Source organism: Geotrypetes seraphini, chromosome 11 (genome assembly GCF_902459505.1).
Source record: "Geotrypetes seraphini chromosome 11, aGeoSer1.1, whole genome shotgun sequence".
NCBI lineage: Eukaryota > Metazoa > Chordata > Amphibia > Gymnophiona > Dermophiidae > Geotrypetes > Geotrypetes seraphini.
The window spans coordinates 54,966,298-54,981,097 of NC_047094.1; the positions used below are offsets into that span (position 1 = coordinate 54,966,298).

A 14,800-nucleotide genomic window follows, 5' to 3' on the forward strand; every position below is an offset into this window, starting at 1 on the left:
ACATGGAACACCCTTCCGGAGGCCGTGATAAGAAATAGCACAGTACAGGGTTTCAAGGAAGACCTGGATAGGTTCCTGAAGGACAAAGGGATTGAGGGGTACAGATAAGAGCAGTGGAAGGTTTAGAGATAAGTGTAGAGGTAGGTATAAAATTAGTCAGGGACCGCTGCTCAGGCAATATGCCTGATGGGCCGCCGCGTGAGCGGACCGCTGGGCTGGATGGACCTCTGGTCTGCCCCGGCGGAGGCGACTACTTATGTACTTATATATTTTATACACAAACACACTTTTTTGGTTTTAATTTTAACATATTTTCTTTTTTAGAATGAGGAGAGAATAGAGAGTTCTCAATATTTGAGATACTGACAACAGTAAGTAGCAATTGTCATATTTAGGTGGTAAAGATTTAGCATTAATCTTTTCTGTGATTTCACTTTTTCATATTGGCCTGGATTTTCTAATCGGTACCAATTTTTAAGGCACTGGTAGGTGCCCAAGCTCGGTAAACAAACACCATTTAAATTATGTTTGTTTGTTGTTGTTTTTTTCCGTAAGCAGTTTAGGCCGCCTAATGCCACTGTGGGTGTAGCCAACATTGGAAGTAGCATTAGGCGGCCTAAAGCGCTAGTCACATCAAAGGTAGGCGCTAGAAATGTAGGTCTGGAAAACCCTGGCCTACATTTTCGGTGCCTACCTTTGCCAGAGATGTGATTCTGTACTTGCCACACAATCAGCAGCTGCCAACAACGGCACTGGTTACAGAATCTGGGCCATTGTGGATAAGGTTTGTCACTATATATTCAATTATATATTTTTATGTGCTTGCATTTATCCTAATTTGTTATAATCAATGTTTTAATTATTTGTTTATAAATATTTTTTTTAATATTTGTTTCAAGTTATGCATGGTGATTGTTTTTATTTGAAGCTTTTATTTATTTTTTAGTATAGACCCCTGATGCAGGCATATTTGCTGAAACACAGTCCGTGTCGGGTCATAAAATAAAGAGAACTCTATCATCCTATTCTGTGAAGCCCTTGGTGCTTATTTTGCTCTGATATATCAACATTTCTTAAAGCCACTCAGTATGCTCTTTGACAAGGAAGGGAAAACAGCTGACGCTAAGTCAAAGGGCTCAATGGCCCAGGGAGGTTGATTAACTAGGATGCTGAAAATGGTTGATGCTTTTGGAAGGAAAAAAGGGCTCCAAGGACAAAAAATGAAAAATTAACAAAAATGAACCAAAGTCAGGTAAAATACTGAAACATGATAAAAACAAATTATGAGGAAGATACAGAAAAATAAGTACAGGAAGGTACTTTGATGTGCAAAAGTTTGATGTGCTGAAGCAAAAATAAAGACTCAGTTTCTCAGTTCTACAGAAAACAAAGAACTGAAGGTCGGGTGGGAAGGCACTGGCATGCGCGCGGTATGGGCACTGACTAAAGATTTAAAGTGACAGGGTTCCATGGATGATGTCATTCATATGTGAGAATATTATGCCTGCTTGTCCTCAAGGAAAATATTTTACTGAGCTTTGTAACTTTACCTCTTAATCATTGTGAGGAAACCCAAAAAAAAACACACAGTTACTTACCTATAACAGGTATTATCCGAGGACAGCAGGCAGATATTCTCACATGTGGGATGACATTATCCATGGAACCTGATACAGACAGTGCAAAAGTGTACCATCACTTTAAACTTTTTGCAAGTCTTGAGACTGCCCATGCACCGATGCCTTTCCCCCTGATATCGACTTGCAGGATCATCAGTTCAGTAAAAAAGCTAAGCAACCAACTGGGGGAGGGTTATGAGAATATCTGTCTGCTGTCTTTGGATAACACATGTTACAAGTAAGTAACTGTGCTTTATGCTAGGACAAGCAGGCAGTATATTCTCTCATGTGGGACTCCCTAGCTGGAAACAAAAGGGTTGGAGGGTAGTTCGCATTTAAATAGAGAACAAATTTTGCAGATCTGCTTGGCCAAATTGACTATCTTTTCTAGAATGATTCTCTAGACCAGGGGTGCCCAACGCGTCGATCGCGATCGACCAGTAGCTCAGGATGGACAGATAGCGGCTTTTTATCCAGAGGTGTATGAAAAGCGCTAATAGAACTAAGATGAACTCTGACTGAAGTGATTTTAAGACCAGAGTTGGAGAAGTATAGAAGACAGTCCTGGACTGATGGAGAGGACATGTGTCCCAATGTAACAAGTGTCAGTTACATCAGAGTGTGAATCTAGTCCACTTGAAGTGGTAACAACGTTGCATGGAAGGTTTTCTAGAAGCTTCAATGATGGCTGATACGGTGCAGACAGTGTAAATGTATCTACTCGCTTGGGAAGAGAAACCATGCTCTGAGAGAATAAATGAAAACTGAGATGGAGAAGGGACCCCTTGTTCTGTGTTATTTAGGTTGGAAAGATTCAAAAATGGGATGAGTTCCTTGACACCGAGTTGAAGAAGAGGGAATCAAGGTTATCACAGCCACTGAGGTGCTATGAGGATCATGGTAGCTCGTTCTTGGTGGTTTGAATAAAGTTTTCATTATTAATGGAATGATTATTGTAATATCATCTGCGTAAAGGCATAAAGAAACTTGTTGGTCCTGTGAAGAAGGAAGGCATCTGAGTCCAGACGACTGTGAATGTATATTCTGGAACAGAAAAGTATGTGTTTGTGGAACAAGCAAAGAGATCTATCTCCAGAATCCCCCAGTTTGAAAATAACTGATGTAACAAGTTAAATTGAGTGACCATTCGTGAGGTTGTAGGAATCTGCTGAGCTTGTCTTCTAGAATGTTTTGTTTTCCTGCTAGGTAAACAGCTTTGGGGAATATGTTGCAAGGAATCACCCAGGACCAGATCTGTATGGCTTCTTGACAAAGAAGGCGAGATCCCACACCTCCCTGCTTCCTCAAGTAGTACAAGGCTACTTGGTTGTCTGTTTTTGACGGGTACTACCTGATTGAGGAGGCGATCTTGAAAGATATGAACACCATTGCTGATTGCTCATAATTCGAGAAGACTGATATGGAGATACTTTCTTGAGGATTCCAACTGCCTTAAGTATAGAGGCTATTGAGGTGAGCTCCCCACCCGAACATGAACAAATCCGTTGTCAATATTTTCTGATGAGGCGTGGGTGTGGATTGGTTGGTGTTGACAAAGTAATGATGTTACCTGCAGTCTCTGGGAGAGTGGGTGCAAGGTTTGAGACCACTGGGTCGAGAGTTCCTATTAAGGTTGTCTGAGGTGTAGATGGGCAAATGGAGTTACATAAATTGTTGATGCCATGTGATCTAGAATATGCGTCATTTAGCTTGCGGCGATGTGTTGAAGAGTGGATACTTTCTGGCAAATTTGAATCAGAGCATCAAATCTCTGCTATGGTAAAAATGCCCAAGCTTGAGTTGTGTCTCAGAGTTTGAGTTGGTTGCACATGAGATTTCTGGTAATTGACTGCAAATCCTAGAAGCTCTAGCAGACATACTGTCGAATTGATGGCTAATTGAGCTGCTTGAGGGGAAGAGGCCTTGATCAACCAGTCATCTAGATAAGGGAATACATGAAAGCTGCAAGAGCAGAGTGTTGCAGCTACTACAACTAAATATTTTGTGAAAACTCTGGGTGTTGAAGCTAGACTAAGCTGAAGCACCCTGTATTGGAAGTGATATGTGCCCATTCAAAAGCGAAGATATTTCCTTTGGGCTGGGAGGATGGGAATGTAAGTGTAAGCCTCCTTAAGATCTAGAGAGCAAAGCCAGTCGTTTTTCTCCAGAAGTAATAATAGGGTTCCCAGAGAGACCATTCTGAACTTCTCCTTTACTAAGTATTTGTTGAGAACATGAAGATCTATGACTGGACGAAGACCTCTGGTCTTCTTTGGTATTAGGAAATACTTGTAATAGAACCCTCACTGCTCTTCTGCAAAGAACTTGTTCTATCATGTTGAGCTGGAGGAGGGCTAAGAGCTCTTGGTGAAGAAGGATGGTCTATTGGGAATTGAACAAAGACTCTCTTGGAAGAGGATTTTTTTGGAGTGGTTTTAAGATGAAGGGCATAACCTTGTCTCACTTTTTGTAGGATCCAGTGGTCTGATGTTATGAGACACCATCAGTAATAGAAGTGAGTGAGATGACCAGGAAGGGTTGGGGGTGTAGGCTGTAGAATGCTGGCTAAGCTCTCTAGTACGAAGTAAAATAGACTGCTGAGTCTGTGGTTGGGTATTTTGAGCCATCTGTTGCTTGGGGCTTTTTTTGAGGAGGGACTCTTGAAAAGGCAGATGATGGAACATATCTGTGCCTGAAATAGTAAGAAGAGTGCTTAGGATTGCAAAACTGCTGGGATATGGAAAATTTTGAAGCTGACAAAGTAGCCAACCACCTTGAAAGGTAAAGATCTTAATGATTTAGAATTGTTTTCTTCTGTTGAAAATCTCTCGAGTTGATCTATTTTGGCATGAGTTCGCCGATCTGAGATGGACAGAATTTGAGAGACTTTACAATAAATATGCAAAATCTCATTGTTTACTAGATAATTGCCCAGCAGGTATATTTAAATCAGCTCCTATATATTTTAAGACTAAAATAGTCAAGCTGGATTCATATACAATTGAAATATGGTAAATTTCCATCATGTTTGGGTCACATAATGCTAACTCCAATTATTAAAGATCATAGAAGTCCTATATCACTTGTAAGTAACTATAGACCAATTGCAGGAATTCCTTTTCTAACCAAACTTACTGAGGGTCTGGTGAACTTAGCGCTTAATGAGTATTTAGATCGTTTTAACATCTTACATCCTACACAATCAGGTTTCCATCCCTATTATAGTACTGAGACAGAGATTAGCCTCTTTTATTAGACTATCTCTACCAACTGTTTAGTGTAGATACAAGTGCTTTAATTATGCAATTTGACCTCAGTAGCGCTTTTGATCTGGTAGATCATCAAATTTTGTAACACTGTTTGGGAGCTATTGGAGTGTCGGGTAATGTGTTGAATTGGTTTAGCAGTTTTCTTGAAAGCCGTTCTTATCAAGTACATTTAGTCAATTCTTTTTCTCATAAATGGAAGAATGCATGTGGAGTCCCTCAAGGCTCACCTTTGTCTCCCCCATTATTTAATTTATATTTGGCTCCGCTCAGTTTATGAATTTCCTCTTTGGGTATCAAGTTGTGTAGTTACGCAGATGATATTACAATAATCATTCCACTAACTGCTTTTTCAAATGACATTTTATCTTTTATTCAATCGATATTCGAAGCTGTGGAAACCTGGATGAGTGACTTTAGGCTAAAACATAACTCTGATAAGACAAAGATTTTTTTTGGCATCTCCATCTGACACGATCAAGGACTACTCTAAATTTAAACAGTAACATTTATTCCATCTCACCAACTATAAAAATTTGGGGAGTCAACCTTGATGGTAAATTATCTTTTGATTTTCATATTATTACTCTGATTTTAAAAATCTTATTTCCTTTTATGGAAATTAAGGACAGTAAAGCCTTATTTTGATTTTGCTGCGTTTAGACTGATGGTACAATCTCTTATTTTGAGTTCGCTGGATTATTGTAATATCCTTTATCTTTCAATCTCTAAGCAAAATATAAAACGGATGCAGATCATCCAAAATACTGCGAGGTAAGGTTGATCTTTGGATTGAAACCAACAGACCATGTTTCACAGTATCATAAATTGCACTGGTTGACACTTGAGGCTAGAGTGATTTTCAAATTGGGCTGTTTATGTTTTAAGGCTTTGAATGGATTGCTGCCTAGCTATCTCCGATTCTTTCAAACTTGTTAATAGGAAATATTTACGTATAGTACGCCTCTTTGATTTTCCATCTGTAAAGGAATGTGTCTACAAACATTTCCTTGGTAAAATGTTGGCATTTCAGGCAGCTTTATGGGAAAAAGAAATTGGTATTCATATATCATTTCTCACATCTTATTCAGCCTTTAGAAAAATGTTGAAAACATATCTTTTTGGTAAACATCATGACTACCGTAATTCACTGTGATCTATTTCAGCTTTTAGATAATTGTTGGAAATATAATCTCTGGTAAACTTTACGATCAATTATGATCTACTACATTGTTAGTAATTCTTGACTTGTATACCACACAGAACTGTGAGGTTGTTGCGGTATATAAGAATCTATGTAATGTAATTCATGCCTTGTGATTGCCTTGTGATCTTTTGAGTGGCCTCTTCTATTTTCTCCCTAAAGAGCTCATTACCTAAGCATGGGATATTAGCTAAGTGCTCTTGAACATTGGAATCCAAGTCAACTCTTAGCCACATTTGTCTCCTCATGGCAATAGATAGTGCTGATGCTCGTGTGGCGACATCAAAGACTGATCTAGCCATATACTTCCTTGTTTCCAACAAGTCATTAGAAAGATTTTGAAACTCATTTAATTGGTCATCAGGAATAAATTGTTTGTAATGAGATAGTTTTTGTACTAATGACTTCATGTAAAAGATCATATAAAGATTGTAACTCAATATTCAACTGATTAACATTGAGTTCTAAAAAAATCTACGGCCAAATTTGTTTAAAGTTCTTCCTTCTCTACCAGGACAGGTGCTAGCATAGGTTCTGGAGCTGCTAGTCTTCTTTAACAATGATTCTACAAGGACTGATTGATGTTGGAATTGAGGTTTGTCAAATCCTGGGCAAGATTGGACTCTGTATAATGAGTTAAGCTTTCATGGAACCAGATGAGAGTGCTTTCCAATTTTTAAACATAGTATCTTTCATTAAGTTATGAAAGGGAAGCTTTAGGCAATCTTTTGATATCTGCTCATAGTCCAAAGAGTTCTGCCCTAGGTTCGGACTCTGACTCTATTCTGATTAGTAGATCTTGTCCCATTTGTCTCATAAATTTTGTAAATGAGAGCTCTCTGGAGGTGAACTCCTGCAAAGAGTGAGTGTGGGGAGATGGATCTGAAGAAATCCCATACGACTCATCAGCTGAGAGCAGCACTGATAAGAGTCTGCACTGTGGTCAGGGCCAAGACACTGAACATACCAGTTATGTGGATCAGTGACCGAGATGGTCCTGTTACACTAGATGCATTGCATAAAGCCAATAGAAGGCTTTGACATAGAGGGACAACTGCCCATGAGATTGCAGTTTGGGCAGTCTTGAATCTTCCAAAATGTTTAAAGTTGACAGTACACTTTTGCACTGTCCATACAGAGTTCCACAGATCACACATGAGAATATACTGCCTGCATGTCCTAAGATAAGTGCCAGTTTGACTTTATGTCTGCAGCATGGCATATCAGCTAGCATAAAGCAAAAAAGCGGCACTGGGTGTTGCCAAAATTAAATGCTAATGATAACTTCAAGTGTTCAAAGGTTATCTTTTCCAAGGACCACAGAGGAGATATCCAGGCAGAACAGAGAACAGTGTTCTTACCTGAGCACCCCTTGAGTAGGAACGGAAGATAGTGCAGAATCTCCCTTGGCCTGATGTGTCCCTTCAAAGAAAAATACAGAGACAAAGACAATTAGAAGTGGGGAAATTACAAGAACTGAGGAATATCATGAGTTAGTAGAGACAAAATCTAACTTTTCATCAAAATACCACTGGGAAGCAGTCATGTAATGAAGCTCAGCTAGGGGGGTTGTGTCAAAGAAGCTTCTGGGTTTAAGCTCAAGCTAGCTCTTAAAACCGATTACTCTATACTTGCGATGTAATATAGAGATCTTTGAGGACCAAAATCACCAAAACAGTAAAACCTCCGACACAAATGAGAGAAAAAAAGTAGCACAATCTAAATTGATGGGAGACTTAGATCTATCGATACCATCACAATTAGAATGAGCTAAAATTGTATTGCTGAATAACAGGCGTTCTAAATAAGTTTAGTAAGTTGCAAACACAATCGTGTAGCTCACAGAGATGGAGAGAGATTAGAGAGTTGCGCGGGGACAGAAATCCCACCCGTCCCCACCCGTCCCCGCCAAAATCCCACCCATCCCCACCCGTCCCCGTGAGGAATCCCTCCGTCCCCACCCGTCCCCGTGAGGAATCCCTCCGTCCCCACCCGTCCCCGCGAGGAATCCCCTCCGTCCCCACCCGTCCCCGCGAGGAATCCCCTCCGTCCCCACCCGTCCCCGCGAGGAATCCCCTCCGTCACCATCCTTCCCTATAAACTTCAGAAATAGTTATTTTATTTAATTATGCTACTGAATTAAAGGCTCTGGTAGAGACCCATTTACAAATAAGCAAAGAGACTATTAATTTGGAAATATTAATTGGGAAGAATACATACTTTGTAAATGGGTTTCTACCAGAACCTCTAATGTAAATATAAAATATAAATACTCAGCTGATGAGAACCCACAAACTGTCAGCTGAGGACTTCCTTTGCAGTTGGCCTGGGGTCCCTTTTGCCAAGCTTGGCAGGCAGCAGTAGCGTCCCTGAGTCACAGATGCTGGCACCTCAGTGGCTCATGGATGCTGCCAGCGACTGCTGCGCTTGGTGGAGGGGAGTTCTGACCATCTCTAGAGGAGGTCCTCTGCTGGCGGTGCTTGGGGATCCCCACCAGTCACAGCAAGGGCCAACAAGTACTTCAACACTGTAGAAATAAAACCAGAAATGCATTTCCTTTTCTTTTGAACACAAAACAAAGATATCTGCCATATACATTTCCCAAGGCAGATGACTCTATGCAATGTCACCTCGGTAACAAAATACAAAAATAGACAAATACACCCCCTCCCTTTTTACTAAACCACAATAGTAGGTTTTAGCACAGGGAGTTACGCTGAATGCCTCGCGCTGCTCTCAATGCTCATAGGCTCCCTGCGCTAAAAAACAATATTGCGGTTTAGTAAAAGGGAGCCATAGTGCAAAATATAGACAACAGATATAAATTCTCAAAACAGACACATTTTGATCACTAAATTGAAAATAAAATCATTTTTCCTACCTTTGCTGTTTGGTGATTTCATGAGTCTCTGGTTGCACTTTCTTCTTCTGACTGTGCATCCAATCTTTCTTCCTTTCTTTCAGCCTCCTGTATGTTTCCTCTCCTCCAGACCTCATTCTCTCCCCCAACTTTTTCTTTCTGTCTCCCTGTTCCCCCTTCTTTCTGTCTCTCTGTCTGCCCCCTTTCTTTCTTTCTCCGTGCCCTCCCCCAAGCCACTCGGTTTGCTGCCACTGCCATCGGGGAATAGTCCCCAAGCCACCGCTGTCCCAAGCTTTCCCTGCAGAAGCGTCGCGCTGACCAGCATTCCGCTCCCTGACGTCAATTCTGACGTAGGAGAGGAAGTTCCGGGCCAACAAGGCATTTCTCCTCATTCCATCCAGCCTGAGCCCCATCTCTCCTTGATCCAGCATTTCCCTTCTGTGTCTGTCAGAATTACCATTCCACCTATTTTCCAGCATCACCCTTCTTTGTGTCCATCTCACCTATATCCCTATCTCACCACTTTTTCAGAATCTTCATTTGTCTCTGTCCTTGTCTTTACCCCATATTCACCATTTGCCCTTTCAATGTCTTTATCTCCCCCCCCCCCACACACACTTTTTCAGCATTACTTCTATGTCTCTATTTCACCTCCTCTTCATGTCCCCTCTGTATCTCTATCCTTATTCAGAAGGTCCTGCTTACCCTTTCTCTTCTTTGTGTCACTATCTCCATTTTCAGCTTTCCCCCTTTTTCCTTTGTTAATGCACCCTGTAGCCAGAATCTTTCCACCCTCTCTCCACTCCGGCCCAGCCCAGTATGAAATATTTCCTTTTGTTTCTCTCCCCTCTCTCTTCTCCTCCCTCACCCACGAGTCCTGCATCTGGCCCTCTCCCTTCTACCTGCACCTGGCAACACCCCCCTGCTCTCTTAAGCAACTCGTCAGCAGCGGTGATCAAGACAAGCTGCCGACATCGAGGCCTTCCCTCTACGAGTCCCACCTTTGTGGAAAAAGGAAGTTGAAACAAGCGGGACTCGCAGAGGGTAGGCCCCGACGCCAGAAGCTTGTGTCGATCGTTGCTGCTAAGTTGCCGAAGAGAGCCGCAGGTAGAAGGGAGAGGGAGATAGGAAGGCTGTAGAAGCTCCGGAGCATGACACCGAACCCGGCCAGGATGATTTCTTTTTCAGGCTGCTGCTGCCGCTACCATCCCCCACCCGAAATGACAAAAAACAGCCTAATGCCCGCGTCGGGAAATAGCCATGCTGAGCAGTGAGCTCAGCACGTACACAGATGAAAGCCTTGCTTGCTGATTGGTCCGGCGGCACGGTGGGGCGGGGCCGCCGGACCAATCAGCAAGCAAGGCTTTCATCTGTGTACGTGCTGAGCTCACTGCTCAACATGGCTATTTCCCGACGCGACGCCAGACTTGCATCGCCAGAATTTAGGTAGGTTGTTTTCATCCCCGTGGGAGTCCCGTGGGCAAGGGGGCGTCCCCGTGGGAGTCCCGTGGGTCAGGGGGGCATCCCCGTGGGAGTCCCGTGGGCCAGGGGGCGTCCCCGTGGGAGTCCCGTGGGCCAGGGGGGGAACCCGCGGGATCCCCGCGGGACCCGCGGGATCCCCGCGATCCCCGTTCCCGTGCAGACCTCTAAGAGAGATGTCTTGGAGTTGAAAAATCATGCAGGATTTCAAAAAAAAAAAAAAAAAAAAATGGTCAGGAAAATAAAGCATACCAGTACCCATCCAGTGATAGTGTCACATACAGAGGCAGCAGGACCAGGACTCTTTTGTTGGCACAGAACTCAACCACTGCTCAGCAACCAGACCCAGAGACCACGACTGCATGCTCCAAAGCAGTGATTCCCATACCCCTAAGAAATGTTTGATTAATGTTTGTACCCCCTATATAAGTAATATCACAATCACCTACCACTACTGCTCAAGGCACACTGGCAGTTGGCTGAGTGATGACTCATGCCTTGTCACTAAGGGACAAGCTACTCTGTTGCACTCCATGAAATCCTATCTTGTACCACTTGGGAGTGCGGGCACCCCAGATTGGGAACCCTTACTCCAAAAGGCAGCATGATTGAGTAACCACTGGCCAAATTAGCTTAAAGGGAGGATGATAGACACAGAGCTAAAATACTTTGAGTAGCTTCAAAGACAAGTTCTTTGCACAGCCTTGGTTCAAAGTGAGCAGGAAGAATAAAGAAGCAGGAGATAACTACTGGACAAAAAAGTGACATTAACATAACTTAAGGTAAATTGGCATTCAAAGTATGTGGTGATAAAAACCAAAGATCTATCAGATTTACTAAAAACCCAAAGAAGCTAGATACTCCCAATGGTTCCTGAAGAAGCTAGAAGGAAATATTTGTTTTCAGGAGGGTACCCTGAGAGGGAGTACTGCATGAGAATGTGATGAGGCCAAAGCTGTTAATAGTGCACATGGGATTTAAAAAATTTTGGGGGGGAAATCTTTCCAAAAGTTCCAAATACAACATTTGATTTTAAAAAAATCACAAAAAAGTATAGTATTAAATAAATATAAAAAGGGAGAAAACCCTTTTTTCTGCCTTGTAATTCTTTCTTTTCTCTTTATCTTCCTCCTTAATTGGAACCAGTGCTGGGATTCTGACACCATGAATCTTCATTTACTAGGTGATGGATTTTTCCCTTATTTTAATAGGCCCACTGTTCCTACTCTGGTTATTGTAACAAAGACTCTACATTCAGTGTTGCTGAAGGAAAGGATATTGAATTTCCTAGAATCCAATGGGTTACTAGATATGAGGCAACATGGCTTTACTAAAGGTAATCTCTATATCCACAAGACTTCCATTTTATAATTCATATTATAAAAATTATTTTTAAATGTATTAAGTGAAGTGCTCAGACCACCAACCAACGTGCTTAGATTGCCTAAGGGACAATCACTGGCTGTACTTCCATAGCCCTTAAAACCACCTTAGTAACACTGTTTCAATAATCTATTTGTTACAATGTTTCAATTAATTATATCTCTACTTATCTTTACTGTTTTCTATTTCAGCAGTTCTATCTATTGGCATCCTGTTGCTTATATTTCTGATAATTTTGTCACCATGAAGCATGTCTCTTCTAGCCATCCCCCTACTCGAGTTTAACTAGAAACTACTTCATGAGGTGGAAGGGTAGACGTTACAACAAACACCAAAAATGTGCATTAATAAACCTAACTTAATCTAAGCAACATGGCCAACATTAAAATTCTTATCCATTATTAGCACTATCCGGACCCTGTATGAGAAATGGAGCAAACTCCCTCAGAGCCAACTGGATCACTCTGAGCTCCAAGAGATCGATAGGCCAAGATGCCTCTGCCAACAACCACACCCTTTGGGGTTCCTATAATTGCAAATGCAAGCAGTGTCTCACTTCCGGCTCATCACATATTAGCTTTCCCACGTATTCATATTATAGGATCCCCTGGGACCCCTGAAGAAGACTTTTTGTCGAAACACGAACTGTGTTGGGTCCTGTATCCCTAGCGGACTAGGTCCTTTAAGATTTTTATGTGGATCATTTTACTTTTATGTGGATATTAGTGTACCTTTGGAACTTTGACATTTTCAAATAAAGTTCAATTAGGAACATCGTCATTCCAGAGTTTCTTTTGGTTTCTTCTGGATTTTCTTCTCTGTGGAGATTTTGGGGTCATTTGTTTTGGTTTTTGACTATAAAGTATGGCAGGTGCAGCTTCACCTTGTTGGGCAGATTGGGTGGAAAGTGTGGGGCTATCTGCTGCCATTTACTGAGTACTCTGTTAGCCTTCCTTATTTTTACTGGACTAAGATATACCACATTTTCTCACCAACTTTCTGCTTAGGACATGATTAACAGGGAAGTATCTAAATATGGCAGAAAATAGAAATATGACCAATCTGCCTCTGCCTGATGTAATTTGCACAACTGATATAAGAAGATTGCATGTAGGCTTAAAGACACAAATGAAGAGCTTGGCTTAAACACTGGTATAAGAGAGAAGGCTGAATTTTAAAGGACACCCATTAGTGGAATAGAGGAATAGCCCAATAATTAGAACACTGGACTAAAAACTCGGAAGCTAGGGTTCAAATCCTACCAATTCTCCTTGTGTTCTTGGGCAATTACTTAACTCTTCATCACCTCAGGCACAGTCTTAAGACTAAGTGCTCTAGGGTAAGAGAAATACCTAAATGTACCTTTTCAGTAGTAACTTAAGTTAGAAGCCAAATCTGGGAAAAACAGAACAAAACAAAGTGCACAAAAAACCCCAATCCTATGAGCAACAGAGGACCAACACTGACCCCAGCCTTAACACCTGCTGCCAATACAACTTACCACAGCTCCAGCTTAACTCGTCTGCCATCCAAAAGGATTGTAGTGGTCTTATAATCAATCCCTGCAATAAACAACATACATTGGAATAAATCAAGGGCTATAAAACCCATTGTTATCAATTATACATCACCTTACATTTTACCTTATGTCTACAAGATAAGATGGTCTTTGAGGAATAGTATGTATTCCCATTGCATAGTATGTATTCATCACAGTGGCCCAATGCAACCCAACAGAGGAGTGAAGTATCAAGTCAGAGAACTTCTAATCGGTAAAAGTTTACCGTGTCATATACAGGCCCTCAATGTGGAAAGTACTGGTAAATACTAAAATAACTTTTTAAAAAACCCCAACAAAACAGGATGGGACCACATTTAGCATGGAGGAAACATTTGTGAAAAAAAGCCACATTAAATTAGAAAATGTGCCAGATCAGAGCCCAATGCATTTCTATGGAAGAAATAATTCCAGCAGAGGCAGCATATAGAAATTGTTTTTCTCTAACATAGCAATTAAGCACAATTTAAACTCTCCCAACACAAATATATTTATTTAAAAAATTTCTTACCCGCCGATTCCTAGGCAGGTTACAAAATACAGTCATAGTATGAAAACAGACAGGCAAGCCAACCATTTCTTCAAAGGAACAATTACTTTTTATAAACATTTACACATTTACATATATCAATACCAATATCCTCATAAATTTCCAATAATCAATTGTTTAAATACTTTCACAAATAAAGTGGTTTTCAATACTTTCTTCAAAGTTTTGTAGATCCAAAGTGCTCTTAGTGGACCTGTTCATTTGTTCCATAATGCCACTCCAGTTAAAGAAATTGCAGATGTCCTTGTACTTTCATAATGTGCATGTGAAAATTCTGTCAAAGACAGTCGTATCGCCCCCCTCAGACCTTAGAGACCTCAACGGCCGATAGTGTTATTACCTGGGTTAGATACCAATGATGAATAACTTTAAAAAACAAAAGCAAAATTGGAAAAATAAAGTGGAACCAGCACTAATATCTTAAAGATGATTTGAGACTTTACAGGCAGCCAATAAAGTTTATAAATCCCCCCCAGCAGGTACAAGCAATCATCCAGTCAGCATCCACAAAGAAATCAAGATGAGAAAGATGTTGAACGGGCTCAGTGCAAATCATTTGCATGTAAACAAGATAGTGAATCAAATCGCTGAATCTGGGCCTAAGTGTTTTCTGAGATGGTTTTCAATTCATTTGATCCAATTGCATTATCAGTCAGCTTTGAATTTATCTTAAATTGTAACGATTCTAGAGAAAACGGTGTCTGGTCAGCCTGAGGATTTTTTTTTAAGCAGCAGATGTTCTTCAGACCAGATGTTAAAACACAGAGGTTGCTTTGGTGGCTAGAGCCAACAAGATCAGAGCAGGTTTGGAATGGATGTCAGACACACTTCTGGTCCTGAGTAAATCCTTTGATCCTTTGGCAGCCACCTCTTGCTAATGA

At 41.1% G+C, this 14,800-nt stretch overlaps 1 protein-coding gene across 1 annotated transcript in view; it reads right to left on the reverse strand.

Moving 5' to 3' along the window:
* The window catches only part of RAB40C (RAB40C, member RAS oncogene family), a 93,438-nt gene that overhangs the window by 29,437 nt on the left and 49,201 nt on the right, over positions 1-14,800 (reverse strand). Inside the window, exons 2-3 of the mRNA XM_033914051.1 lie at positions 13,313-13,373; positions 7,451-7,511 (exon numbers count right to left, since the gene is read on the reverse strand). Coding sequence (XP_033769942.1) covers positions 7,451-7,511; positions 13,313-13,373 — 122 coding nt within the window. The remainder of the gene's footprint in view (positions 1-7,450; positions 7,512-13,312; positions 13,374-14,800) is intronic.